Source organism: Ranitomeya imitator, chromosome 2, assembly GCF_032444005.1.
Source record: "Ranitomeya imitator isolate aRanImi1 chromosome 2, aRanImi1.pri, whole genome shotgun sequence".
Taxonomy (NCBI): Eukaryota; Metazoa; Chordata; class Amphibia; order Anura; family Dendrobatidae; genus Ranitomeya; species Ranitomeya imitator.
Genome location: NC_091283.1, coordinates 847,352,133 through 847,378,656, shown reverse-complemented (window position 1 = coordinate 847,378,656; position 26,524 = coordinate 847,352,133). Strand labels below are relative to the sequence as shown.

Here is a 26,524-nt window from a genome sequence, read left to right as displayed (position 1 = left end):
ACATTGGTCAGACTCGCCTCCTAACCACTTTTCTCAGTTTCTAGGATGCAGGGGGCCGTATAGTCCTGGGGATTCATCAGCTTTGTGGAGATAATGAATGCAGCTCTGGAGTGTAATGTCGGCTATATCTCAGCCTTCTGCTACATAGTGGGGAGTTTCCTTAGGACACGTGGCCCTTGGCTGGTGTGGGGCCCGGACACCCAGTGTCACACACCGGCGGCTCTCAGGACAGGAGCAGTGAAGACACAGACAGGAAAGAACAGAGAAACAATTTATTACCATTAGATGTCAGGACATTGTACAGAAATAAATGGAAACTAATAGATATGAGACATCTGACAACTTTCGCTTTTATCTAATGAACCCGAGCAGGACGTGAGGCGACTGCATCCAAATGATATTGGTGCCGTGTAATCTATGCACTGACGGCCCCTGTGCGGAGGATCGCAGGGGTAAATGCCCCCTTGTCCCGCAGCCTCAGCACTAAATAAAGACTTCTAATAACTGTCCACTATAATATATAAAGCTGATTATCACAAGACACAAAACCTGCAAAGTAATAAAGTGCTGGTAAGCGTCAGCTAGCATCGGCCCCCACGCCCCGCCATGTCACTTCCTGTGCCGTACGGCCGGGGTCTGAGCCGGGTCCTTATATCCAGCTGCTCTGCCGTACGGCCGGGGTCAGAGCCTGATTCTATTATCCAGCTGCTCTGCCGTACAGCCGGGGTCAGAGCCGGATCCTTATATCCAGCTGCTCTGCTGTACGGCCGGGGTCAGAGCCTGATTCTATTATCCAGCTGCTCTGCCGTACAGCCGGGGTCAGAGCCGGATCCTTATATCCAGCTGCTCTGCCGTACGGCCGGGGTCAGAGCCTGATTCTATTATCCAGCTGCTCTGCCGTACAGCCGGGGTCAGAGCCGGGTCCTTATATCCAGCTGCTCTGCCGTACGGCCGGGGTCAGAGCCTGATTCTATTATCCAGCTGCTCTGCCGTACAGCCGGGGTCAGAGCCGGATCCTTATATCCAGCTGCTCTGCCGTACGGCCGGGGTCAGAGCCTGATTCTATTATCCAGCTGCTCTGCCGTACGGCCGGGGTCAGAGCCGGATCCTACTACCCAGCTGCACCTCTACAAAGATGAATTACTGTATAATGTAGGTAGTTCTGCCCCGGGCGACACAGGCCCCGGGATGCCACCATACGGGGGCCCTTCATGTCTCTCGTCCAACAGTAAGGCTATGTGCACACGTAGGAAAATAGGTGCAGAATTTTCTGCACAAAATCCGCATCTCCTGGCACAATCCGCAGCAGAGGGGTCCAGGGGAGGGTGACAACAGAGGGGTCCGGCGGAAGAGGAGAACAGAGGGGTCCGGCGGAAGAGGAGGATAGAGGGGTCCGGAAGAAAAGGAGGACAGAGGTGTCCGGCGGAAGAGGAGGGCAGAGAGGTCCGGCGGAAGAGGAGGACAGAGGGGTCCGGCGGAAGAGGAGGGCAGAGAGGTCCGGCGGAAGAGGAGGACAGAGGGGTCCGGCGGAAGAGGAGGATAGAGGGGTCCGGAAGAAAAGGAGGACAGAGGTGTCCGGCGGAAGAGGAGGGCAGAGGGGTCCGGCGGAAGAGGACAGAGGGGTCCGGCGGAAGAGGAGGACAGAGGGGTCCGGCGGAAGAGGAGGACAGAGGGGTCCGGCGGAAGAGGAGGACAGAGGGGTCCGGCGGAAGAGGAGGACAGAGGGGTCCGGCGGAAAAGGAGGACAGAGGGGTCCGGCGGAAGAGGAGGACAGAGGGGTCCGGCGGAAGAGGAGGACAGAGGGGTCCGGCGGAAGAGGAGGACAGAGGGGTCCGGCGGAAGAGGAGGACAGAGGGGTCCGGCGGTGGCTCTCTTATAGGCAACTCTTGGTAGCTCAGTCAAGTACTCCTGTGTATGGGGGAGTCAGGAGACATAGCAGCTAGATGGACAATAATTCGTATAATAACAATAATTAATGGGAACAGGACTGATATCTCAGACTGACACACTGTAACGAGACCACCAGCTGTGTGCACAGGACTAGGCTAGAATGACATTTCAGCCTATAGAAGCGCACACGACTCTTTCCATACATTATACAGTAATTACCTTTATGTATAACTGGATTTTATTTTTGTATGGGGGGGGGGGGGGGTGAACTTGCACAAAAAAAAAAAGAAGAATCACAAACTGCAGCATCGTAGGAACCAAGGCACTTTCTGAAATTGAAGAACTGCTTTTCCTTAAATCGGGTGCTCCGCAGCGCAGCTCCGCGCAGAGCCGACTGCACCGGGTCTTATTTGATTGTTTCTGTAGGTAGAAGTTGCATAATGATCTCCTCCAGCTTCTCCACCTGTGAAAGGAGGAGATGAGGCATCAGCGGAGCGGTCACCGTCTGCACAAGTGCAAAATGTCCCAAAAATACAGAAATGAAATCCATATAGTGCTGAACATTCAGTGAAGCAACAACGTCCATCTACAGGACCAGAATCTGAGCTCCTGCCCAACCATCGCCCTCTTTAACCCCTTCATGACCCGGGGTATTCTCATTTTTTAGTTTTTCGCTCCCCTCCTTCCCAGAGCCATAACTTTTATATTTTTCCGTCAATATGGCCACGTGGGGGCTTAGTTTTTGCGGGACGATTTGCACTTTTGAACGACACCATTGGTTTTACCATGTCGTATACTAGAAAACGGGAAAAAAAATCCAAGTGAGGTAAAATTGCAAAAAAAAGTGCAATCCCACACTTGTTTTTTGTTTGGCTTTTTTGCTAGGTTCATTAAATGCTAAAACTGACCTGCCGTTGTGATTCTCCAGGTCATTATGAGTGCATAGACACCAAACATGTCTAGGTTATATTTTATCTAAGTAGTGAAAAAAAATTCAAAACTTTGCTAAAAAATAAAAAAATTGTGCCATATTCCGATACCCGTAGATTTGCTATTTTACAGGATCTCGGGTTGGGTGGGGGCTTATTTTTTGCGTGCCGAGCTGACGTTTTTAGTGATACCACTTTGGTGCAGATACGTTCTTTTGATCGCCCGTTATTGCATTTTAATGCAATGTCACAGTGACCAAAAAAACGTAATTCTGGTGTTTCGAATTTTTTTCTCGCTATGCCGTTTAGTGGTCAGGTTAATCCCTTTTTTTGATAGATCGGGCGATTCTGAACGTAGCGATACCAAATATGTGTATATTTGATTTTTTTTTACTTTTGTCATGCGGATTCCACCTGCCGCTATTGCGAGCACATGTCAGATGTACAAAACAGCTGACATGTCGCGGCTTTGATGCATGCTCACCACCGGAGCCCACCTCAAAGCAGGGGATCCGTTCTATGCTGTCCGAGGTCAGAAAGGGGTTAACCACCAATGGACAAGGCAAAAGCTCATTTTTGGAATTTAGTTTAACAGGACCCAGCGAACATGTGATCAGGAGCGGCTGGGTCCTAGGGGGCTGAAATAAAAAATCAAATAGAAAAAAAAATTAAATAATAAATACCGGTAATACAATAAGAGACAAGTACCAGTGTGAATTGATGTTTCTATGTCTGACTGTACTGGAAAAAAAAAATCTCAATATATAAATATAATTTCTATGGAAAGGGAACACAATTGAAATGTTTGCAGCAATCCCTTGAAGTCATGAAAAAAATAAAAAAAGTGAACAATAGACATGTATTTACCATTTTTCTTTTTATTTTGTTCCAATATAAAATGACATAATTGACCCCAAAGCATCATGAAAATGAAGCAATTATTAGAACTTTCCAAAAATGTTTTGGTACAATAAAACTTTGAAAATGTTCCTGGTCAGGAAGGGGGAAATGGCCCAGTCATGAATTGGTTAAAGCAGAAAAGGGGGAAAGGATTTTATTTTTTTACTCTCACTTTATTACTTTGTCATCTGATGGGATGTGAACCTGCGATTGCTTGCGCTATACACAGCAATACCTTAATGAAAACAATGGTGTCCTATGAAGCTCCTAGGAGTACCAAGATGGCGGCGATCAGAGGCTACGGCACGACTGCCCATCGACACTCATGTGGTCAGATACTGACCGTGACAGCAGCATTCGGAGGTCTCGTCACTTGCTGCAGACACCCGCCAGCCAGGTACAGCATAATACGTGCTATAACAGACGGCGCTGCTCGGAGTGATTGTCAGCAGCGCACGTGCTGCAGACAATACGGACAATGGGATTACCGGTGAGGATCCCGCCTCGTTCTGTGCCCATCCTATAATCAGCACGCCATGGAGCAGACAGATCTGTGCCAGCATGTCCCAACAGATAAGGGTCTACACAGATGGGCTTCTCCCCAAGAAAAGCAAACGCCCCCTGATGTCGCCTTGCAGTCGGCAACTATTAACCACTTCTGTACCGAGCGACTCTTGTGTATTATTATTATTATCTTCTGTGTATTATTGCACTATGTTTTATGAACAGTTCGGATTTTTATTTCATCCTCAAAGTTCTTGACAGTAATAACTTCCAGGACAGCGAGCGGCGGCCTCGTGTGTGCGCTCCTGTCTCACTACCAGCATTACGTCACAGCGGGGCATTTATCCGAAATTTTAGGGGCAGAACATGGACTCATCTGCATCTACTGAAAACCTCTCAGTAAATATAATCAGTCATTTTTTATTATCTCTGTTGTCTACTCAATATGACTCCACTATACTCCTCGCCGACCTCCCTTGTTTTCTGCCTTCCTTGTATTTTACATACAGAATATTACACCTGAAAAATGCCCAAAACCGAACTCACTCTTTTCAGGAGATCACCACAGCAGCAGCCGCCACCGATTCCTGTAAATTAAAGGCAAAGGAGTGAGGAAATAATTCGCAAAAACATCCGGTAAAAAAGCAAATCTTCCTCCAGGACAGAAGAGGCAAAGCGAATATTCACCTGGACAGCGGGTGACCGGGACATTACGGGCGAGCCCGTCGGCCACCAGCCTCTCGGCCACGTGCAGGACGCCGCTCTCCTGCTGCTTGTCCACAGACACACTGTAGATCCCAGCGTTTAATGACGAGGCTGTGATGAGGACGTCGGCTCCCAGTAATAGAGAGCTCAAGGTGCGTGCAGCATCTGGCGACCATGGCTCTGTGACCGGGAGCACATCTACGGGGAGGATGTGAGAGGGTTAAATAGGCTCTGCACTAACATAGGCAGGTAATATAGAAGAATTAACCCTAGTGGTAAAAAGGGCCATCGGGTGAAACATGTAGCTCAGTACGCTGCCACAAGCCAGCTGTGATGTGAAGATGAGGGCTCACGAGATGGCAGCAGTGGCAGAGCCCAGGGGACTGGGGCAGCGCCCAAGCTCAGGGGACGGGGGCAGCGCCCAAGCTCAGGGGACGGGGGGCAGCGGCCGAGCCCAGGGGACGGGGGGCAGCGGCCGAGCTCAGAGGACGGGGGGCAGCGGCCGAGCTCTGGAGATGGGGGGCAGCGCCCGAGCTCAAGGGACAGGGACAGCGGCCAAGCCCAGGTGACGGGGACAGCGGCCGAGCCCAGGGGACAACAGCCGAGCCCAGGGGCAGCAGCCGAGCCCAGGGGACAACAGCCGAGCCCAGGGGACGGGGGCAGCAGCCGAGCCCAGGGGACGGGGACAGCGGCCCAGCCAAGGGGACAGCAGCCGAGCCCAGGGGATGGGGGGGCAGCGGCCGAGCCCAGGGGACGAGGGGGCAGCGGCCGAGCTCAGGGGACGGGGACAGCGGCCGAGCTCAGGGGACGGGGACAGCGCCCGAGCTCAGGGGACGGGGACAGCGCCCGAGCTCAGGGGACGGGGACAGCGCCCGAGCTCAGGGGACGGGGACAGCGCCCGAGCTCAGGGGACGAGGACAGCGCCCGAGCTCAGGGGACGGGGACAGCGCCCGAGCTCAGGGGACGAGGACAGCGCCCGAGCTCAGGGGACGGGGACAGCGCCCGAGCTCAGGGGACGGAGACAGCGCCCGAGCTCAGGGGACGAGGACAGCGCCCGAGCTCAGGGGACGAGGACAGCGCCCGAGCTCAGGGGACGGGGACAGCGCCCGAGCTCAGGGGACGGGGACAGCGCCCGAGCTCAGGGAAAGGGGACAGCGCCCGAGCTCAGGGGACGGGGACAGCGCCCAAGCTCAGGGGACAGCGGCCGAGCTCAGGGGACTGGGACAGCAGCCGAGCTCAGGGGACTGGGACAGCAGCCGAGCTCAGGGGACGGGAGCCCACAGTGCACAGCTCCTGCTTGAAAGTGGACACGGGGCACAGGATGGTTTTAATGTAAGGCTTAGGCTTCAAGGCTCAGACTGGAGCTGCGCACTGTTCAGGGGGGGCCTTTGATTTCGGTAACCTTGACATGAAGCCCCCTGGTTCCCTCGTGTAATGTAGAGTAGTTATGTGGGTTTAGGCTTCATGCCTGTGTAAGGGTGGACGAACGCTTCTCACCTGCAAGACAACATTTTGTCAGCTGCATTGGAAGCTCCAGAAAACTTTTCTTCATTGGAAGAAGGCAGGAGAAGGGTCGGACCTCCACGTTGCCATAATCGGCATAAGCGATTTTGGCGGAGGAATCTTGAACCTGGAGGACGACGGCTCTGTACCACTGACCATCCTCTGAAATCACAAACATGGAACCAGTTCACATTGTTGCTGGACTACATTTTGTCACTGCACGATGTGACCCTCGCTGTGAGGATCCAAGGGGTCTGGTCGCGGCTTACTCATGATCCATCATACACCGGCAGCCCCACTAACCAGCTCTCTTCAATGTGTACCGCTGCACGGCACAAGCGCGCCAATTGTCTGCCCGCCACCGAGGCCATCAGCGTGCTGTGAGCAGACCACCGCTTTATGTGCAGCTTCTGGGTGTCGCTGTGATTGTTCTCTGCTCACATACCCGGCAATGAAGCACAGAGGCCTTAAAGTACTTTATACCACTGACCGGTAAACTTGGCGCAGCAGGCGTCCCCGGCCGACGGTCTGTAATTGTGCGCGTCTGTCTCTGTGCTGCAATACTGATGTATTTCCATCATCACCTGGTGGAGCCTCGAAACGTCAACTGAGGAGTAACAGTGATCAGTCAGGACAGATCTCACACAGAGGAAAACGCTCCGACAACAGAGGTAATCACACAGGAGACATTCATACAATGTCCGTCTGGCCCCGCACGGGTCCAGGGCCACAATCAGAAATGGTTCATACAATAAAGCAGGGACGACACAGGTCTGACAGGGCAGCGTCCGCTCTTATAGAACAGATCTATGTGCGGGCACTCATCGGGGGTCCTGAGAACAGAAACCCCTCCATGACATACACTTAGATAGCGGTCTTGAACCACCTTTAGCCCCTTCTCGACATATGGCGTACAGTAACATCATATGTCGTGTCCCTGACTTTTTTTTTTGTTTAAATAGTTTTTTATTGAAAGCAAACATGCACAATACAATTTATGCACTGTCCAGTATTTTACAAAAATTTTAACATTTTCCAAACCCCCAACAATCCCAACCATACCCAAACCTCCCCCTCCCCTGACAGCTCCTTCCCAGTTATACTTTTGTTACCAGTATTGATGGTTCCTTGAGCCATTTGACTCACTTATGTTCGCTTGTTCCTTTGGCACTCTCTTCCTTTCAGAGGCTCTCACTCTCCCATTTCCCATAACTATTCATCCCAGCTCGAGCCACGGAGACCACATTTTGTCAAACGTTTCTATTTTCCCACGTCTTTTATAGACCCCCTTTTCCAGATTGAGACCATGTTTAACATAATTCAGGAATTCACCCCTTGTAGGCGGTTCCTCCTTGATCCAGTTCCTTGCTATTACCTTCCTTGCCATGTATAATAGCCTAGCTATTGCTATCTTCCAGATGTTATCCACTCTAATTTCCTCTACATGTCCCAGTAGACACACTATCGGATCTCTCGGCACTCTGCATTTATACGCCCCTTCCACACGGCTCATTACCACCAACCAGAAAGCAACCAGCCTTGGACATGTCCACATCATGTGATATATTCCTGCATTCTCAGTCTTACATCTCGGGCATTCAGAGTCAGCACGCAACCCCGCTCTGCACAACACTTCCGGTGATTTATAGACTCTGTGCAAGATGTACAGCTGCGATAGTCTATACGGCTCGCTCAGCGACACTCGTGGAACCGACTCCAACACCGATTCCCAGGTTTCATCCTCCATTGGGCCTAAATCTCTTTCCCATTTCGCTCTCGCTTTTAAAGGGAAGTCTAACAAATATGCATGTAGAAGGTCCTTATAAAGGGTGGTAATGACTCCCCTTGTGGACCCTTCCCCACACACATATTCCAGAACTATGTCCTCTTGGATCTCAACACCACCGCCCCTGTTTTGAGCTTTAAAAGCATGTTTCATCTGAGCATATTGATACTCCCCAGTCGGTCTCAGTCCAAACTCCCCTTGCAGCTGCGAAAAGGACTTTAATCCTCGTTGTTGAACTATCTGAGCCACCAAGTGGATTCCTTTGGCCCTCCACTCCGTCAGCACTCCAAGGGCCGCAAACTCAACCAAATTATTATTAAACCATATCGGTGTAAATTTAGTCAGCCCCGTAACCCCCCGAATCTGTCGCAGTCTGGTCCATAATTTATATATCAAAAACATAGTTGGGTATAATTTCCCCAATACTCCCAAGGAACCATCCTCCAGACACTGCGCTACCGGTCGTCGGTCTGTCACCCTCTCCATCAAGTGCTGTACCGCACTGGAGGACACCTCCCGCGCCCAGCCCTTCAAATGTTGGCTCTGGGCTGCAAGAAAGTATAACTCAGGATTGGGTAAAGCCAATCCTCCATCTTCCTTGGGTCGCTGAAGCGTCTCCAGGCGAATACGTGGGTACCGCCTCCCCCATATCAGACTTCTAAATAGAGCATTAATCTGCCGGAATTTCCCACGTGGAATCCAAACTGGCGCGTTATGTAGGACGTAGAGTAATTTGGGCATCAGAACCATTTTAATTAGATTAACCCTCCCCACCACCGATAAGTGCAATTTATTCCATGCATCCACTTTTGCTTTAAGGGCGCCCACGAGAGGTGTCAAATTCCTATACAGAAACTCTAACTGGCATCGAGATCCATATTCCCAGGTATCTGAAAAGGGATACCACCCTAAGCCGCCCCTCTCCCAATGGCTCACTTCTGCTCTCCTCCACCCCATCCACCTCAAAGAGGACTGATTTATCCCAGTTTATCCTCAATCCCGATAAGTCTCCAAATTTCCCAACGATCTCGATAGCCCCATTCAAGGCTTCATCCGGGTCCGCTAGGAACAGTAGGATGTCGTCTGCATATAACGCAATCTTCTCCTCAACACTCCCATAACTGAACCCAGGGACTTCATCCGACTGTCGGATCTTGGCGGCCAATGGCTCCACAGCTAAGGCAAACAGAAGGGGCGACAGTGGGCAACCCTGCCTCGTACCTCTGGCCAGCTTTATAGGCTGAGAAAGTTCCCCATTCACTCTAATTCTAGCTGTTGGTAGTGAATATAACAGTTGAGTCCACGCCACAAATTGCGGGCCAATACCCATACATTTCAACACCCGCCAGAGATATCCCCACTCCACACTGTCAAACGCCTTATGGGCATCCAAGGATGCAATGACCCTTCGGCCACAGTTGTCAGACCTCAGCTGCAGGTTCATATACAGCCTCCGCAGATTAACCGCTGTAGACCTGTCAGGCATAAAGCCGGACTGATCCGGATGTACAAGGTTAGTAATGACACTAGACAGACGGGTAGCTAACACCTTGGCCAAGAGCTTGACATCAATGGTTAACAGAGAGATTGGCCGATATGACTCAGGCTTCCCCAGATCCTTATCCTCCTTCAGAATAACCACTATAATAGCCTCCCTCATAGATGCTGGGAGATACCCTTTACATCCAGCCTCCTCCAGTACTAACTTTAATCTGGGAATCAGCACTTCCTCCAAACTTTTATAGATTTCGGCTGGTAACCCATCAACCCCAGGTGCCTTCCCATTGGCCATAGACTTCAGCGCCCGACTCAGTTCCTCCTCGGTGATAGGGGCATCGAGGCTCACCCTATCCTCCTCACTCAATTTCGGAAGACCCAGACTCTCAAGGAAAGTCTCCGTATCTCCGGCTGACTCATTGACCCTGGAGGAATATAAGTCCGCGTAAAAGTCCGCAAAGACCTTTATAATATCAGGTGTTTCAGATACCCTGCTCCCCCCATCCGAAACCAACGAGTGTACATATGAGGTACTACGCTGAGCCGCGGCTACCACCGATAGCATGTGTCCCACTGTTTCTCCCTCCTGAAAATAAGCCACCCTCTGAAACTCCCGCTTCCTTTCAGCTTTTCCCAGCAGAATCTTTTCCATACAATTTTGCGCTGTTCTCAACCTTTTCTCTGCCTCGGAGGTCCCCAGTACTACCATCTCGTCCTCCGCGGCTTTCAACTCTTCCAATGCCACTCTCTCCGCTTCCCTTGTCCTCCTCTTACACCTACTAATGTCTCTAAAAAGTAGCCCTCTCAGGTACGCTTTCATTGCATCCCAAACAGTCAGAGCATCAGTACTCCCATCATTTAACGCAAAAAATTCCGTCACCTCCTTCCCTATACCGTCCAAGTCAATACTCTGTAACCAGTTAGGGTGGATCTTCCATTCTCTCCCGCTTGTAGTCCGTGTCCCCAACAACCTAACCTCCACCTCAATTGGACTATGATCCGAAAGGGCCCTCGGCAGATAACGCACCTCCCCCACCATTGTGTCCAACAGGCGGTTACCCAGTGCCATATCAATTCTGGATAGCGTAGCATGAGCCGGCGAATAGCACGAGTATCCTCTCTCCCCAACATGTCTGACTCTCCATAGATCAATCATGCCTAATTCACGCACATAGGTTCCAAATGTTGTAGTGTGCCCCTCCGACCTATTCTGGGCGTTCTTATTTTTATCCCAAAAGTCATCGCATATATTGTTCAAATCCCCAATAATTAAGAGTGGCAGTGGTTCCCATCGTTCCACCCTCTCCAATACCTCCCTGATCTTCTTACTTGAATATGGAGGTGGAATATACATTGCCGCAACACACAATCTCACTCCATACAATATACATTGTATCACCACATACTGACCCTCAGCATCCACGCATACTTTCACCTTTTCATACTGCACTCCCACCGGCACCAATACTGACACCCCTCTTGAGTACGTCGAGAAGGTAGAGTGATACCCTTTCTGTATCCAACGTCTATTCAGTACGTCCACTTTCTCCTGTATCAAGTGCGTCTCTAGCAAGCATATCATAGAAGCCCGTTGATCCTTCGCATACTGCAAGCTCGCAGCTCTCCTAGACTTATCCGCCAGGCCTCTCACATTCCAGCTCAATATCTTAAAGCGGTCCCCTATTATGTGACTCATCATCCTTAGTTATGTCAATACTCCCGGTTCTGAGCTGTCTAACTTCCCTCCCCACCCTCACCCCTCCCCCCCCTCCCCCACACCCCCCAATATTATACATTCTGCCTCTTATCAAGAGTGGGGCACCATCACCCGTTGCGAACACTCTTGCTAAACCTTCTCTTTCCGCCTCCCGCTACCGTTTATAACAGAATTCGGCGCAATTCTTAGAAGAACAGTATAATTAAACCTGTATTATGTTACAACTGCAAGAAACTAAATAAACTTTTTAGTACGCTGCACACCCTTCCTCCCTCATATTTCACCGCCGCACCAGCTCTCCCAGTGCGTTCCCTGAGTAATACCCAACTCCACCCTTCAACCTTCACATTTCAATTACCAGTGTACTGTCAGTCAATCTCTTTTTTTCCCCTTTTTGAAAGAATTAAGATACCTCCCGACCAACCCGCCCCACATTTTCAATCTCCTTTCCCTTTAAGTTTTTTAGCGTTAAGATCTATCCACTGGGTAGCGTCCTCCGGCGTCTGGAAAAAGTGAATCTTATCCATCGCTACCACTCTCAGTCGTGCCGGAAACATCATGGAGTATTGCACTCCCAGTTCTCTCAGCCGTCTCTTGATACCCGTGAACATCATCCGTTGTTTCTGTACCAGGGCGGAATAGTCAGGGTAAATAGCAACTCTTTGACCTCCAATTGTCAGATCCGTCATGTCTCTAGCCTTCCTCAGGATAATGTCTCTGTCTCTGTAGTTTAGGATTTTGGCAAGCATGGTACGGGGACTTGCTCCAGGGACAGGTGGTTTCGGTGGGACCCTGTGGGCTCTTTCTACCGCAAATACTTTTGTCAGTGCTGCATCACCAAAAGTCTCAAGGAGCCAGCTTTCAATATACTCCGTGGGATTCCTCCCCTCAGTTTTTTCAGGGACACCCACTATGCGAATGTTATTTCTTCTGGACCTATTCTCCAGATCCTCATTTTTTGCAGCTAGCTCCGATATTGTTTGAGCAAACTTCCTCTCCGCTTTCTGCAGCTGCACTATATGGTCTTCTGCCGTGCTCACTCTTTCCTCCACAGCCCCCACACGTTTGTCAATCTTCTGCAGGGCTGCATTTATCTGGGCTGTATCCCCTTTAACCTCCTGTATCTGCTGGGTCAGGGATTGTTTGCAGGATGATACCAGTGCAAAGACATCTCTAAGGGTGGGCTCTGCTCCTGGCTCCTTATCTTCAGGTCCCCCTACTACCACCGCCATGTCACCATCCCTGCTCCCCTGTTGTACCTCCTGCTCCTCTGCTGGGCTTTCCTCCTCTCCTTCTGTGTCTGTGTCTGCTCCGGCGTCCTCCTCTGCTTTTCCTGTGTTCCCTGCGGCTTCCACTCTAGCAAACTGCTGGAGCTTTGCCGCCGCCGCCATTCTCTTCTGGCATGCCGCGTTGTCCTTCTCCGCCTTCTCCCTGGCGTCGGCGCCATCTTGGCCGGTCCCTGCCTCGCCGGCTCCGGCGTCTCTTTGTCTCCTCCTGGTCATACTCATTGACCTCGGGGCCGCCGCTATACACCGCCGCACTCCCGGGACTTTCCTGCAGCCGGTAAGCGCTGTGAATCGCCGCTCAGCTGTGGCTTATAAGGATAATATTAACTTTGGCAGCGGGAGCGCTCTGTCACGCGTCCGCTCACATGAACGTTCAGGCCACGCCCCCCGTGTCCCTGACTTTGATGTGGGCTCGCACACCAGCAGATGATGGCGGATTTATCGAGCCATCATGTGCCTTTAAGGCTACGCTCCCACATTGAGTTTTGGTACGTTTTCTATTCTGAGTATTTAAACAAATAATGGAAATAACCTATTTAACTTAATGAGTGCCGGAAATCTGCAACATCAAAAACTCATCATGAGAACTTGGCCTAAAAGCTGCGGGTGGAGCGGCATTCAACACGAGACAGCAGAGGGGCGCGTTGCTCCACGCTCCCATCGGCATGCTCATGACGTGATTACAGGCACCGATGGGTTGCCAGGTCAGCCAGGAGTCCGCAGAAGACCCTCATGCCTGTCATTACCATCCTCCTATGAAAGCCAGCCCGTGACCGGCGTTCATAGGAGATCATGATTATCAGTATACATAGTATTGCTAATGCCCCGGTATCAAGAAAAATGGAGATGCTGCGGCTCTCAGAAAATGGCGACACCGGCAAAGGTTTTTGTTTATTTCTTTAGATACAAATTTCCATATTTTTTTTTTTTCCACAAAAAAAACAAACTATACTTGTTTGGTGTCTGCGCCCTCGTACTGACCTGGAGAATCATAATGCCGGGTCAGTTTTTCCCTATAGTGAACTTGGAAAATAGAAAAAAACAAACTGTAAAATTGCAGCAAAAAAACAAGTCCCTGTCCGTGGCCATGTGGATGAAAAAATAAAAGTATGGCTGTTGGGAGAAGTGGTGAAGTGGTTAATGTCAATTTTGCCTTTGAAGAGGCAAATATACATTAAAGCGACTTCAGCGATGACCCATTGGCAGCAATAAAGCTTGAGGTGCAGTTTGCAGGATGGCTGAGGTGAAGACCACCATGAAGTCTCATCAAGAAGTTCTTTCCAAAGAGCAAAATGATAGACGAGGAGATTCTGCACCAGGAAAGACCCCGATGGATGAACCGTGTAAGCCGTGCTCTCATACATCTTATGTCCCTTTTCCGCAGAGGGGTCTTGCCATCTGCACTATTCTCTATACTGGACGGCCCCAGTAACCTCCTCGCTGCTGTCGTACAGATTGCGTCTCCGCTGGAATAAGCGGTCGATTACCCCCCTGGCCACGGCCATTATGATCAGTGAGGCTCCCAGCAATCTGACATTTATGACCTAGCGTGTGTGGTGTCAGACACGGGAAGCCTAAGATGAAGGTGTTGTTTTTCTTACCTCTGTTTTCCTTCGGGAACACGTAGAACAGGTCTGGACTGATCACAGTCAGGACGCGCGCAGGCAGCGCTCTATTCACAGGCAGATCCACGGATATCCAGCTTTGTGCCACGGAGACCCCTGACAAACAGTGAGAAGGTTTAGAGATGCAAATACCAAAGAGCGACTACAAAGACCCTTAATCCACGGCACATTAGATGTGAGTGCAGCCGGGACCCCCGCAGGAATCCGCTCTGCATAGTGGGAAACTAATGGACCAGTTATGAGGGATTTACTGGAAAACTGCCGTCATGCAACAGGACAGAACTCGTCATTTTATAACTTTTTGTAAAAGGAATGGTCTGTATTATTCATTATTAGTGCAGCCCCCAGTCCCTTCTCAGACCCCAATCATTAGCACAGACCATAAGAATCATGTGGATGTTAGTCCTGGAGGATGGCTGTACGTGGGGGTCCGACACGTGGCGTCCCACCGATCAGCTGGCGGTGTCGGAGCAGAACAGCTCTGTCTCTTGTGTAGTGGCCGTTCTTGTGTCGTAGCTGAGTGATAGCTAAGCTACAGCACCAAGACCGGCCAGTGCACAGTGTCAGCGCTGTTCCGACCCCGTCCACTGCATACACCCGGTGGCTGCAGGGTGTCGGACCCTCACAACTGATACCGACCATCAGCACACAAGTCCTGGACAACCCCTTTATTAGTTCAGTTTGCAGTTAGCTCTCAGGCCCAATGTAAGTAGATGCAGCGATATTTGCTCACCTGGCAGATCGCATCCGGCGGCAGAATTCGCAGTGACGGGTTTATCGTGCAGCTTCTTCATCTCCCCAGGCGAGGATTCCTCTGATGGGGAGGGATGAATTGGGCTTTCTCCTCTCTTTGTGGTCGACGCGCCGTTAGCTGTTGGAGCCGAGTTACCGGGCTGCGACTCTCTCGAAGTTGATGGCGCAGATTTATAATTGTTGGGATTGGAAGGATCCACTGTAGAGGCGACCTGGATGAGCGGAGGCGGCACAGGGGGCGGCGAGGCAAAGGAGCGCAATTCTCCTGGAACCAGTGCCGGGGGCTTATTCACAGGAGCCGCGCCTGGAGACGGTGGCGCAGCATTAGTGAAGCTCGATTCTCGGGATGCGGCAGGGATGGATTTAGCTTGGTGAGAAGAGGAGGATAAGGGACCTGGAAGACGCTCCATGCAGGTGGGTGCGAGAGCGCTGAAGGGTCTGAGCCCCATAGGAACCGATTTAGGGGAGAGTCCCCGAAGAGGAGCGGCGGCACCTCTGACATTCACTTTTGGAAATGGTTTGATGGATTCAGAGCCATTTGGTGCTTTAGGACCAGATGAGTTATTAGAGGGTCTATGTGTGGGAAAAGCGGGGTCTCTGACAGTGCTGGGGATGGATTTAGGATAGCGCACTTCACTCAGAGATGGCACGGACTTACCGACGTGTACCTCTCTGCCGCCCAGGGGGGCAGCAGTCAAGTCTCTTGGAGTCAGAAGTTCCTTAGGAGTCCTGAAGATGGGAGAGCGAGCGTCTCCGAGAGCTGCTGGAATTGGATCCGGGGGGGCGGAGAGCGTGGACGGAACGTGGCTGGTCTCCCCAGATCCTGGCTCCTTGTGTCTCGCATCGCCTCTTACTTGGTTCGGAGCAGGAATCGCTTTCACAGTCGGTAATGGATTTCTCAGAGGCCTGAGGGCCTGGTAACCAGTCACTTCCACTTTCTCCTTTACAGACTTTTCATCCCGGACGGCACAATTTGCAGCAAGCAGCAGATCAGAAATAGAAGTACCGCCTTCGATGGCCGCCAGCTCGACAGAAACGCCGCGCTTTGTGGGCTCCACGGCTTTAGCCAACAGCTTTACCCCCACGACAGATTTCTGGAAAGTCTTCACTGAGTCTTCACTCCAGGTTTCTCCATCCGGCTTTACACCTGCACAAGATTATACACGAAATACTGAAGAGTCACAAATGTCGAACAATGTATCCTGGAGACTTTCACAAAGGAGTCCGATATCATGAGGTGAGGACGGGATCACATGGCCGTCACTAAAAGGTGGGCCCAGTCACAACCGTAACATGCTGCCATGATCGCAGACGGGCGAAAGCGCTGCCTTACAAAGCATGCCCCGAATACTGCATGCTGCCACTGTATCACACGGATCATGAGGCAGTGTAGAAACCTGCGGGTGTGCACTGTCACTAGTGTCCGTGTCACACAGAATGAAATACGGCAGTGTGGAAACCTGCGGGTGTGCGCTGTCCCTAGTTTCCGTGTCACACAGACCGAAATACGGCAGTGTGGAAAACTGCGGGTGTGCACTGCCCCTAGTGACCGTGTAACAGACCGAAATACGGCAGTGCAGAAACCTGCGGGTGTGCGCTGTCCCTAGTGTCCGTGTCACACAGACCGAAATACGGCAGTGCGGAAACCTGCGGGTGTGCACTGTCGCTAGTGTCCGTGTCACACAGACCGAAATATGGCAGCATGGAAACCTGCGGGTGTGCGCTGTCCCTAGTGTCCGTGTCACACAGACCGAAATACGGCAGTGCGGAAACCTGCAGGTATGCACTGTCCCTAGTGTCCGTGTCACACAGACCGAAATACGGCAGTGTGGAAACCTGCGGGTGTGCGCTGTCCCTAGTGTCCATGTCACAGAGAATGAAATATGGCAGTGTGGAAACCTGCGGGTGTGCACTGTACCTAGTGTCCTTGTCACACACAGAATGAAATACGGCAGCGTGGAAACCTGTGGGTGTTCGCTGTACCTAGTGTCCATGTCACACAGACCGAAATATGGCAGCGTGGAAACCTGCGGGTGTGTACTGTCCCTAGTGACCGTGTAACAGACCGAAATACGGCAGTGTGGAAACCTGCGGGTGTGCACTGTCCCTAGTGTCCACGTGTCACAGAATGAAATACGGCAGTGTGGAAACCTGCGGGTGTGCGCTGTCCCTAGTGTCCATGTCACAGAGAATGAAATATGGCAGTGTGGAAACCTGCGGGTGTGCACTGTACCTAGTGTCCTTGTCACACACAGAATGAAATACGGCAGCGTGGAAACCTGTGGGTGTTCGCTGTACCTAGTGTCCGTGTCACACAGACCGAAATATGGCAGCGTGGAAACCTGCGGGTGTGTACTGTCCCTAGTGACCGTGTAACAGACCGAAATACGGCAGTGTGGAAACCTGCGGGTGTGCACTGTCCCTAGTGTCCACGTGTCACAGAATGAAATACGGCAGTGTGGAAACCTGCGGGTGTGAGCTGTCCCTAGTGTCCGTGTCCCACGCAGAATGAAATACGGCAGTGTGGAAACCTGCGGGTGTGCACTGTACCTAGTGTCCGTGTCACACCCAGAATGAAATACGGCAGTGTGGAAACCTGCGGGTGTGCACTGTCCCTAGTGTCCATGTCACACAGAATGAAATATGGCAGTGTGGAAACCTGCGGGTGTGCGCTGTCCCTAGTGTCCATGTCACACACAGAATGAAATACGGCAGTGTGGAAACCTGCGGGTGTGCACTGTACCTAGTGTCCGTGTCACACAGACCGAAATACGGCAGTGTGGAAACCAGCGGGTGTGCGCTGTCCCTAGTGTCCGTGTCACACAGAATGAAATACGGCAGTGTGGAAACCTGCGGGTGTGCACTGTCCCTAGTGTCCGTGTCACACAGAATGAAATAAGGCAGTGTGGAAACCTGCGGGTGTGCACTGTCCTTAGTGTCCATGTCACACAGAATGAAATATGGCAGTGTGGAAACCTGCGGGTGTGCACTGTCCCTAGTGTCCATGTCACACAGAATGAAATATGGCAGTGTGGAAACCTGCGGGTGTGCACTGTCCCTAGTGTCCATGTCACACAGAATGAAATACGGCAGTGTGGAAACCTGCGGGTGTGCACTGTCCCTAGTGTCCGTGTCACACACAGAATGAAATACGGCAGCGTGGAAACCTGCGGGTGTGCACTGTCCCTAGTGTCCATGTCACACAGAATGAAATACGGCAGTGTGGAAACCTGCGGGTGTGCACTGTCCCTAGTGACCCTGTCACACGCAGAATGAAATATGGCAGTGTGGAAACCTGCGGGTGTGCACTGTCCCTAGTGTCCATGTCACACACAGAATGAAATACGGCAGTGTGGAAACCTGCGGGTGTGCACTGTCCCTAGTGTCTGTGTCACACAGAATTAAATATGGCAGTGTGGAAACCTGCGGGTGTGAACTGTCCCTAGTGTCCATGTCACACACAGAATGAAATACTGCAGTGTGGAAACCTGCGGGTGTGCACTGTCCCTAGTGTCCACGTCACACAGAATGAAATATGGCAATGTGGAAACCTACGGGTGTGCGCTGTCCCTAGTGTCCATGTCACACAGAATGAAATACGGCAGTGTGGAAACCTGCGGGTGTGCGCTGTCCCTAGTGTCCATGTCACACAGAATGAAATACGGCAGTGTGGAAACCGGCGGGTGTGCGCTGTCCCTAGTGTCCATGTCACACAGAATGAAATACGGCAGCGTGGAAACCTGCGGGTGTGCACTGTCCCTAGTGTCCATGTCACACACAGAATGAAATACGGCAGCGTGGAAACCTGCGGGTGTGAGCTGTCCCTAGTGTCCATGTCACACACAGAATGAAATACGGCAGTGTGGAAACCTGCAGGTGTGCACTGTCCCTAGTGTCCATGTCACACAGAATGAAATACGGCAGTGTGGAAACCTGCGGGTGTGCACTGTCCCTAGTGTCCATGTCACACACAGAATGAAATACGGCAGTGTGGAAACCTGCGGGTGTGCACTGTCCCTAGTGTCCGTGTCACAGAATGAAATACGGCAGTGTGGAAACCTGCGGGTGTGCACTGTCCCTAGTGTCCATGTCACACAGACCGAAATACGGCAGTGTGGAAACCTGCAGGTGTGCACTGTCCCTAGTGTCCATGTCACACAGAATGAAATACGGCAGTGTGGAAACCTGCGGGTGTGCACTGTCCCTAGTGTCCATGTCACACACAGAATGAAATACGGCAGTGTGGAAACCTGCGGGTGTGCACTGTCCCTAGTGTCCGTGTCACAGAATGAAATATGGCAGTGTGGAAACCTGCGGGTGTGCACTGTCCCTAGTGTCCATGTCACACAGAATGAAATACGGCAGTGTGGAAACCTGCGGGTGTGCACTGTCCCTAGTGTCCATGTCACACAGAATGAAATACGGCAGTGTGGAAACCTGCGGGTGTGCACTGTCCCTAGTGTCCATGTCACACACAGAATGAAATACGGCAGTGTGGAAACCTGCGGGTGTGCACTGTCCCTAGTGTCCGTGTCACAGAATGAAATATGGCAGTGTGGAAACCTGCGGGTGTGCACTGTCCCTAGTGTCCATGTCACACAGAATGAAATACGGCAGTGTGGAAACCTGCGGGTGTGCACTGTCCCTAGTGTCCATGTCACACAGAATGAAATACGGCAGTGTGGAAACCTGCGGGTGTGCACTGTCCCTAGTGTCCATGTCACACAGACACATTTTTGCCATGCAGATCTTTTTTTCTCGTTATCTGGTCAATCACTTATTAATTACTATATTCCCAATTGTGAAATACAAATGGTAGCTACTCCCCTCCTGCACCGGCAGCGCTCCAGCGATGTCGGCGCAGGGTCCCATCCACTGCTATGCCCCATGAGCCTTGCCGGCGACTCATGTGCACTCGCGTCTCCCAACCTCGATATGAGAACAGGAGTTGGAGAGACGATCGCTCAAAAAACCTCAGTGCTCCGCAGATGCAATCTTTACCAGATAAACTGCAGCAAACGGCCTGAAATGGGAGTTCCAGGAAGCTGGAGGGGATTTTGCAGAGATTGTCCACGGACACATCGTCGGTGTTTCCATAGTCCACAAACAGGATCTTTGCAGTGTTCCCGGGCCTGGAGTCCTTCACCTGAGCCCGGTACCAGTTCCCGTCACCTATGAGGGATGCACGGGCTCATCAGTACGCCAAGCACAGGTCACTTTACACGCTGGCAGACATTGCTAGCCCAGTCTATGCTCCTTACCTGCATAATACGCTCCGCAGATCTCGTCTTTCGCTGGGTCATATCCCTCGGCTTTATTTGCTGTACAATACTGTCTGAGGGACTCGTTCAGCTGATTGAGAAGTTGTAAATCTGGGGAGAAACAAACACGGGAGGAGAAGGACACGATGGCCACAAGACATAAAACTGATAGTATAATAGTAAATGCGAGAAAAGCCCACCTGTGTGGTTGTGGATGTGGCAGAAGAAGTCTCCAGGGTTTTGCAGCATGCACACCGACACCTCAGTCTGTTTCCCTGGACTAAGGGTCGTCCACCTCAGCGGCACGGCACGGTCCTCGCCGGCGTCCTCCTCTGCTGTGGCCTCACAGGCCGCTGTGCTGGGGATGGCCAGTCCGGCCGTAATAAGATGTTGTGATATGGATAGGTTTGTTGCAGCAGACTCGTCGGTCAGCTCGAGGGTTAACACTCGGTCACAATTGGCCACGATAGAGGCGCTCAATATCTTATTCGTAACGAGTGCCCTGAATGAGTCTGTGGCTTCTGAGCTCCATTTTCCTGACGGAGGCTTCACACCTGAGAGGAAACATCACTGGTTTAATTCTACCACCCAATTACTAAGCCAAGACGGCCGAGACCCCCGTCACTTACCTGCAAGAGTGCACTGAGCGGCCTGGAAAGGAACGGATAAGAGATCCGGCTCAATGGGGCGGATACGTGAAGTGGGCAAAATCTCTGTATTTCCAAAATCTAAGTATCCGACGAGGACAGAGTCACCGGAGACGTGTCGCACCACACTGGCCCGGTACCAATTACTATCCTCTGCGGGACAGAAAACATTCAGTGACGGAAGAGACAACGACCTATACAAAGATAAGACCCCGAGCAAGCGGTGACCCCATAAAGGAAACACTGGGGACACTGCAAGGTCAAGCACCCAGAGCAAGTGGTGACCCCAGAGCTGAGAACACTGGGGACACTGCAAGGTCAAGGACCCAGCGCAAGTGGGGATCCCAGCACTGAGAACACTGTGGTCACTGCACGGCCACAGACCCCAAGCAAGTGGTGACCCCAGAGCTGAGAACACTGGGGACACTGCAAGGTCAAGGACCCAGCGCAAGTGGGGATCCCAGCACTGAGAACACTGGGGACACTGCAAGGTCAAGGACCCAGAACAAGTGGTGACCCCAGAGCTGAGAACACTGTGGTCACTGCACGGCCACAGACCCCAAGCAAGTGGTGACCCCAGAGCTGAGAACACTGTGGTCACTGCAAGGTCAAGCACCCAGAGCAAGTGGTGACCCCAGAGCTGAGAACACTGGGGAAACTGCACGGCCACAGACCCCAAGCAAGTGGGGATCCCAGCACTGAGAACACTGGGGACACTGCAAGGTCAAGAACCCAGCGCAAGTGGTGACCCCAGAGCTGAGAACACTGTGGTCACTGCACGGCCACAGCCCCCAAGCAAGTGGTGACCCCAGAGCTGAGAACACTGGGGACACTGCAAGGTCAAGGACCCAGCGCAAGTGGGGATCCCAGCACTGAGAACACTGGGGACACTGCAAGGTCAAGGACCCAGAACAAGTGGTGACCCCAGAGCTGAGAACACTGTGGTCACTGCACGGCCACAGACCCCAAGCAAGTGGTGACCCCAGAGCTGAGAACACTGTGGTCACTGCAAGGTCAAGCACCCAGAGCAAGTGGTGACCCCAGAGCTGAGAACACTGGGGAAACTGCACGGCCACAGACCCCAAGCAAGTGGGGATCCCAGCACTGAGAACACTGGGGACACTGCAAGGTCAAGAACCCAGCGCAAGTGGTGACCCCAGAGCTGAGAACACTGTGGTCACTGCACGGCCACAGCCCCCAAGCAAGTGGTGACCCCAGAGCTGAGAACACTGGGGACACTGCAAGGTCAAGGACCCAGCACAAGTGGGGACCCCAGCACTGAGAACACTGCGGACACTGCACGGCCAAAAGACCCCAAGCAAGTGGTGACCCCAGAGCTGAGAACACTGCGGACACTGCACAGCCAAAGACCCCGGGCAAGTGGTGCCCCAGAGCTGAGAACACTGTGGTCACTGAACGGCCACAGACCCCAAGCAAGTGGTAACCCCCACTGAGCAAAAAACACTATGGACATTGCACGGCCACATCCCACACGTCAGATTTATCGCTGCCGTTAGAGGCAGGTGCCGGCTGTATAACACAGCCAGTGCCTGCCCTGTATGGAGCAGGCACAAGAATGGAGCCCACTCCAGGTTCCTGCACCAGAGAGGAGAGTCCTATATCTGGGGGAGAAGTTATTCAGGAGGTTTCCAAAACTTTGAACTTAATGGCCGGTCGCTAAAATGCATCATCACTATCAGATAAGAGGGTCCACCTCACTGACACCAGCGTTTATTCTGTAGGAATTAAAGGACATTTCTTGAAAATATATAAAAATTCATGAACAATTTTATTTTTCCCGAGTGACAATCAGGTTAAAATGCAACTTCTAATCATTTACTTAGACCCCTGAACATTTGACGTGATGTATCAAGCAATCAAAGAATGACAACTGTGATGAGGGAGCAGCCGCCATCTTGGATACGGGGCATACTAATAGAGATTGGCTTGATTCCATTTTGTCCCATATCAGAATTCACCTGGCCCCCACCTTTTCCCAACTCAAATGAAGGCCCTGTAGTATGGTAATGAACTGAGGCCAGTGTAGCAGGCAGATGGCACTTCAAAGATTGAATGAGGAAGCCACGCCAGCAGGAAGCAAGGAGATGCCTGCGGGCTCAATTAAAGCATGCATGTCAGGTGGCTACAGGAAGATGCGTCTATTGTTTTCCCAGGCGGACCGTCTACAACATAAAAATAGGGATTTTTGTGTACTCACCGTAAAATCGTTTTCTCCGAGCCACTCATTGGGGACACAGACCGTGGGTGTATGCTTCTGCCACTAGGAGGCTGACACTAAGTAAATACAAAAAAGGTTAGCTCCTCCTCTGCAGTATACACCGCCCACTGGCTCCGGATAATACCAGTTCGTAGCCAAGCAGTAGGAGATTAACAAGATTTAACCGTAGTAACAACATGTCAAAGACTAAAACACTCATCATAGACAACAAGCCAAAAACAAGGGTGGGTGCCGTGTCCCCCAATGAGTGGCTCGGAGAAAAGGATTTTACGGTGAGTACACAACAATCCCTATTTCTCCATTGCCACATTGGAGGACACAGGACCGTGGGACGTCCAAAAGCAGTCCCTGGGTGGGGAATAACAACCCAACAGTGTAAACTTATGGCACCTGCTGTCTACAGGTGCGCAACCGCTGCCTGCAGAATAAGTCTGCCCAGGATTGCATCTGAGGATGCCTGAGTATGGACATTGTAATGCTTTAAAAATGTGTGCAGGGTAGATCAGGTTGCAGCTTTGCAAACCTGCTCTGCAGACGCTTGATTTCGAATGGCCCAGGAAGCACCCACCGACCGAGTGGAGTGTGCCCTGAGGCCCGAAGGGATAGGCATGCCTCTGACACAGTAAGCCTCTTGAATGGTTGACCGAATCCATCTGGCAATTGTTGACTTAGAAGTGGCCAGTCCCTTCCGTTGTCCCGCCGGGAGCACGAACAGAGCATCCGTCTGACGAAAGGATGCAGTCTTGGACACGTACTTCCTGAGAGCTCTGACAAGATCCAAGGAGTTAAGAGCCTTCTCCATGCGGTGCGCTGGAGTAGGGCAAAGTGATGGAAGTATGATATCTTCATTGAGGTGGAAGGAAGACACCACCTTCGGGAGGAAAGTAGGGGACGGTCTGAGGACCACCTTGTCTCGGTGGAACTTAAGGAACGGCATCCGACAGGAAAGAGCAGCCAACTTTGCCTCATTTTTCAAGCAGAAGGTTAATAGCATCAGAGGCAGTTTTGGTCAACAACCCCCAGAGCACTTCCTCCCGACTTCCCAGCCCTCCACCTCCAAAACCAACTTCTCCAACATTACAGAAGATCAACTCTCCACTCTACTCTCAAGATCGCATCTCACCACCTGTGCGCTTGACCTGCTCCCATCCCACCTCATCCCAAACCTCACCACAGTCTTCATCCCAACCCTAAGCCATCTCTTCAACCTATCACTAACAACTGGTGTTTTCGCCTCAAGCTTTAAACATGCCTCCATCACACCTATCCTCAAAAAGCCCTCTCTTGACCCATCCTCTGTATCTAGCTATCGCCCTATATCACTTCTCCCTTATGCCTCCAAACTACTGGAACAACACGTCTACCTTGAACTGTCCTCCCATCTCTCTTTTTGCTCCCTCTTTGACCGCTTACAATCTGGCTTCCAGTCACACCACTCCACTGAAACTGCCCTAACTAAGGTCACCAATGACCTCTTAACCGCCAAGAGCAAGCGACACTACTCTATCCTCCTCCTCCTCGACCTGTCGGCTGCCTTTGACACAGTGGACCATTACCTATTATTACAGACCCTCTCATCCCTTGGACCCTCTCCTTCAAACCGCATATGCAAGCCCTTTCCACTTCCTGCCGACTTCAACTCAAAAATATTTCACGAATCCGTACATTCCTAAACCAAGAATCTGCAAAAACCCTAGTCCATGCCCTCATCATCTCTCACCTTGACTACTGCAACCTCCTGCTCTGTGGCCTCCCCTCTAACACTCTCGCACCCCTCCAATCTATTCTAAACTCTGCTTCCCAACTAATCCACCTGTGACCTCGTCTCCCGGTACTTACCTACACGCAACCTCCGATCCTCACAAGATCTCCTTCTCTACTCCCTCTCTTATCTCCTCTTCCCACAATCGTATACAAGATTTCTCTCGCGTATCACCCCTACTCTGGAACCCTCTACCACAACACATCAGACTCTCGCCTACCATCGAAACCTTCAAAAAGAACCTGAAGAGCCACCTCTTCCGACAATCCTACAACCTGCAGTAACCACCGATCGACCAAACCGCTGCATGACCAGCTCTACCATCGCCTACTGTATCCTCACCCATCCCTTGTAGATTGTGAGCCTTTGCGGGCAAGGTCCTCTCTCCTCCTGTACCAGTTGTGACTTGTATTGTTCAAGATTATTGTACTTGTTTCTATTATGTATACCCCTCCTCACATGTAAAGCGCCATGGAATAAATGGCGCTATAACAATAAATAATAATAATAACTCCGAGACTCGTCTGATCGAGGTAATAGCGACGAGGAAGGTCCCTTTCTATGATAGACGGATGTCCTGCAACGGCTCAAAGGGTGATTCCTGCAGGACACCTAGGACCAGATTAAGGTCCCAAGCCTCTAGAGGCGGTCTGTAGGGAGGCACCACGTGAGAGACTCCCTGAAAAAAAAAAAAAAGTTTGACCTGAGGCTTGGAAGCGATTTTCCGTTGAAAAAGGACTGACAAGGCCGAGACAGGCCCTTTAAGGGAACTTGGCGAAAGCCCCAAGTCAAGACCAGATTGGAGGAAATCCAGGATGGTAGGGATGTTGAAAACCATCAGAGGGCAACCTCTGCACCAATCGAAGAAGATCCTCCAGATCCGATGGTAGATGCACGATGACACCGGCTTTCGGGCATTGATAAAGGTGGAAACTACCTCACGGGAGAAACCCGCTTGAGTCAGAACCCAGGATTCAACAGCCATGCCGTCAAACACAGGGCCCCTGAGTTCTGGTGGTAAATCGGGCCCTGAGAAAGTAGATCTGGACGATCTGGTAGGCGCCAAGGAACTTCTGCGAGGGGCTGGATCAGCTCTGCATACCACACCCTGCGAGGCCAATCTGGGGCAATGAGAATCATCGGGACACCCTCTGCCTTGATCTTCCTGATTACTCTGGGAACTATTGGAAAACAATGGGGAGACAAAGAGTGCAATAGGGTCTTATCCACGTTACAAAGAGGAGAATATATACCAAAATTTGATCACCTGGTTAGGATGAGATTAGAGCATATAGATAGCGGCTGCTGCAGATCCACAGGTCTTCACCGACCAGAGAAAATAATGTCTTCAAAAGGAGATTTGTAGTTAAAATTCTGCGCTGCCATGTTAAAGATATTCTGTAAAATCCCTTCAGCGATAAGAGCATTATAGGCTTTAATAGAGTTGGAGTAGTTACTCAATGAGCTTTTTACATAATAATCAGTGTACAAATCTCCTTTTGAAGACATGATTACTCTGG

General features: G+C 51.3%; 1 protein-coding gene across 1 annotated transcript in view; it reads right to left on the bottom strand.

The window, feature by feature from the left end:
* Nucleotides 1-258: 258 nt before the first annotated feature.
* The window catches only part of TDRD1 (tudor domain containing 1), a 63,236-nt gene continuing 36,970 nt past the window's right edge, over nt 259-26,524 (bottom strand). The window contains exons 12-22 of the mRNA XM_069754354.1: nt 20,986-21,156; nt 20,557-20,910; nt 20,357-20,467; nt 20,097-20,267; nt 15,076-16,242; nt 14,319-14,438; nt 6,922-7,038; nt 6,426-6,593; nt 4,911-5,126; nt 4,770-4,810; nt 259-2,353 (exon numbers count right to left, since the gene is read on the bottom strand). Coding sequence (XP_069610455.1) covers nt 2,297-2,353; nt 4,770-4,810; nt 4,911-5,126; nt 6,426-6,593; nt 6,922-7,038; nt 14,319-14,438; nt 15,076-16,242; nt 20,097-20,267; nt 20,357-20,467; nt 20,557-20,910; nt 20,986-21,156 — 2,693 coding nt within the window. The 3' untranslated portion in view covers nt 259-2,296. The remainder of the gene's footprint in view (nt 2,354-4,769; nt 4,811-4,910; nt 5,127-6,425; nt 6,594-6,921; nt 7,039-14,318; nt 14,439-15,075; nt 16,243-20,096; nt 20,268-20,356; nt 20,468-20,556; nt 20,911-20,985; nt 21,157-26,524) is intronic.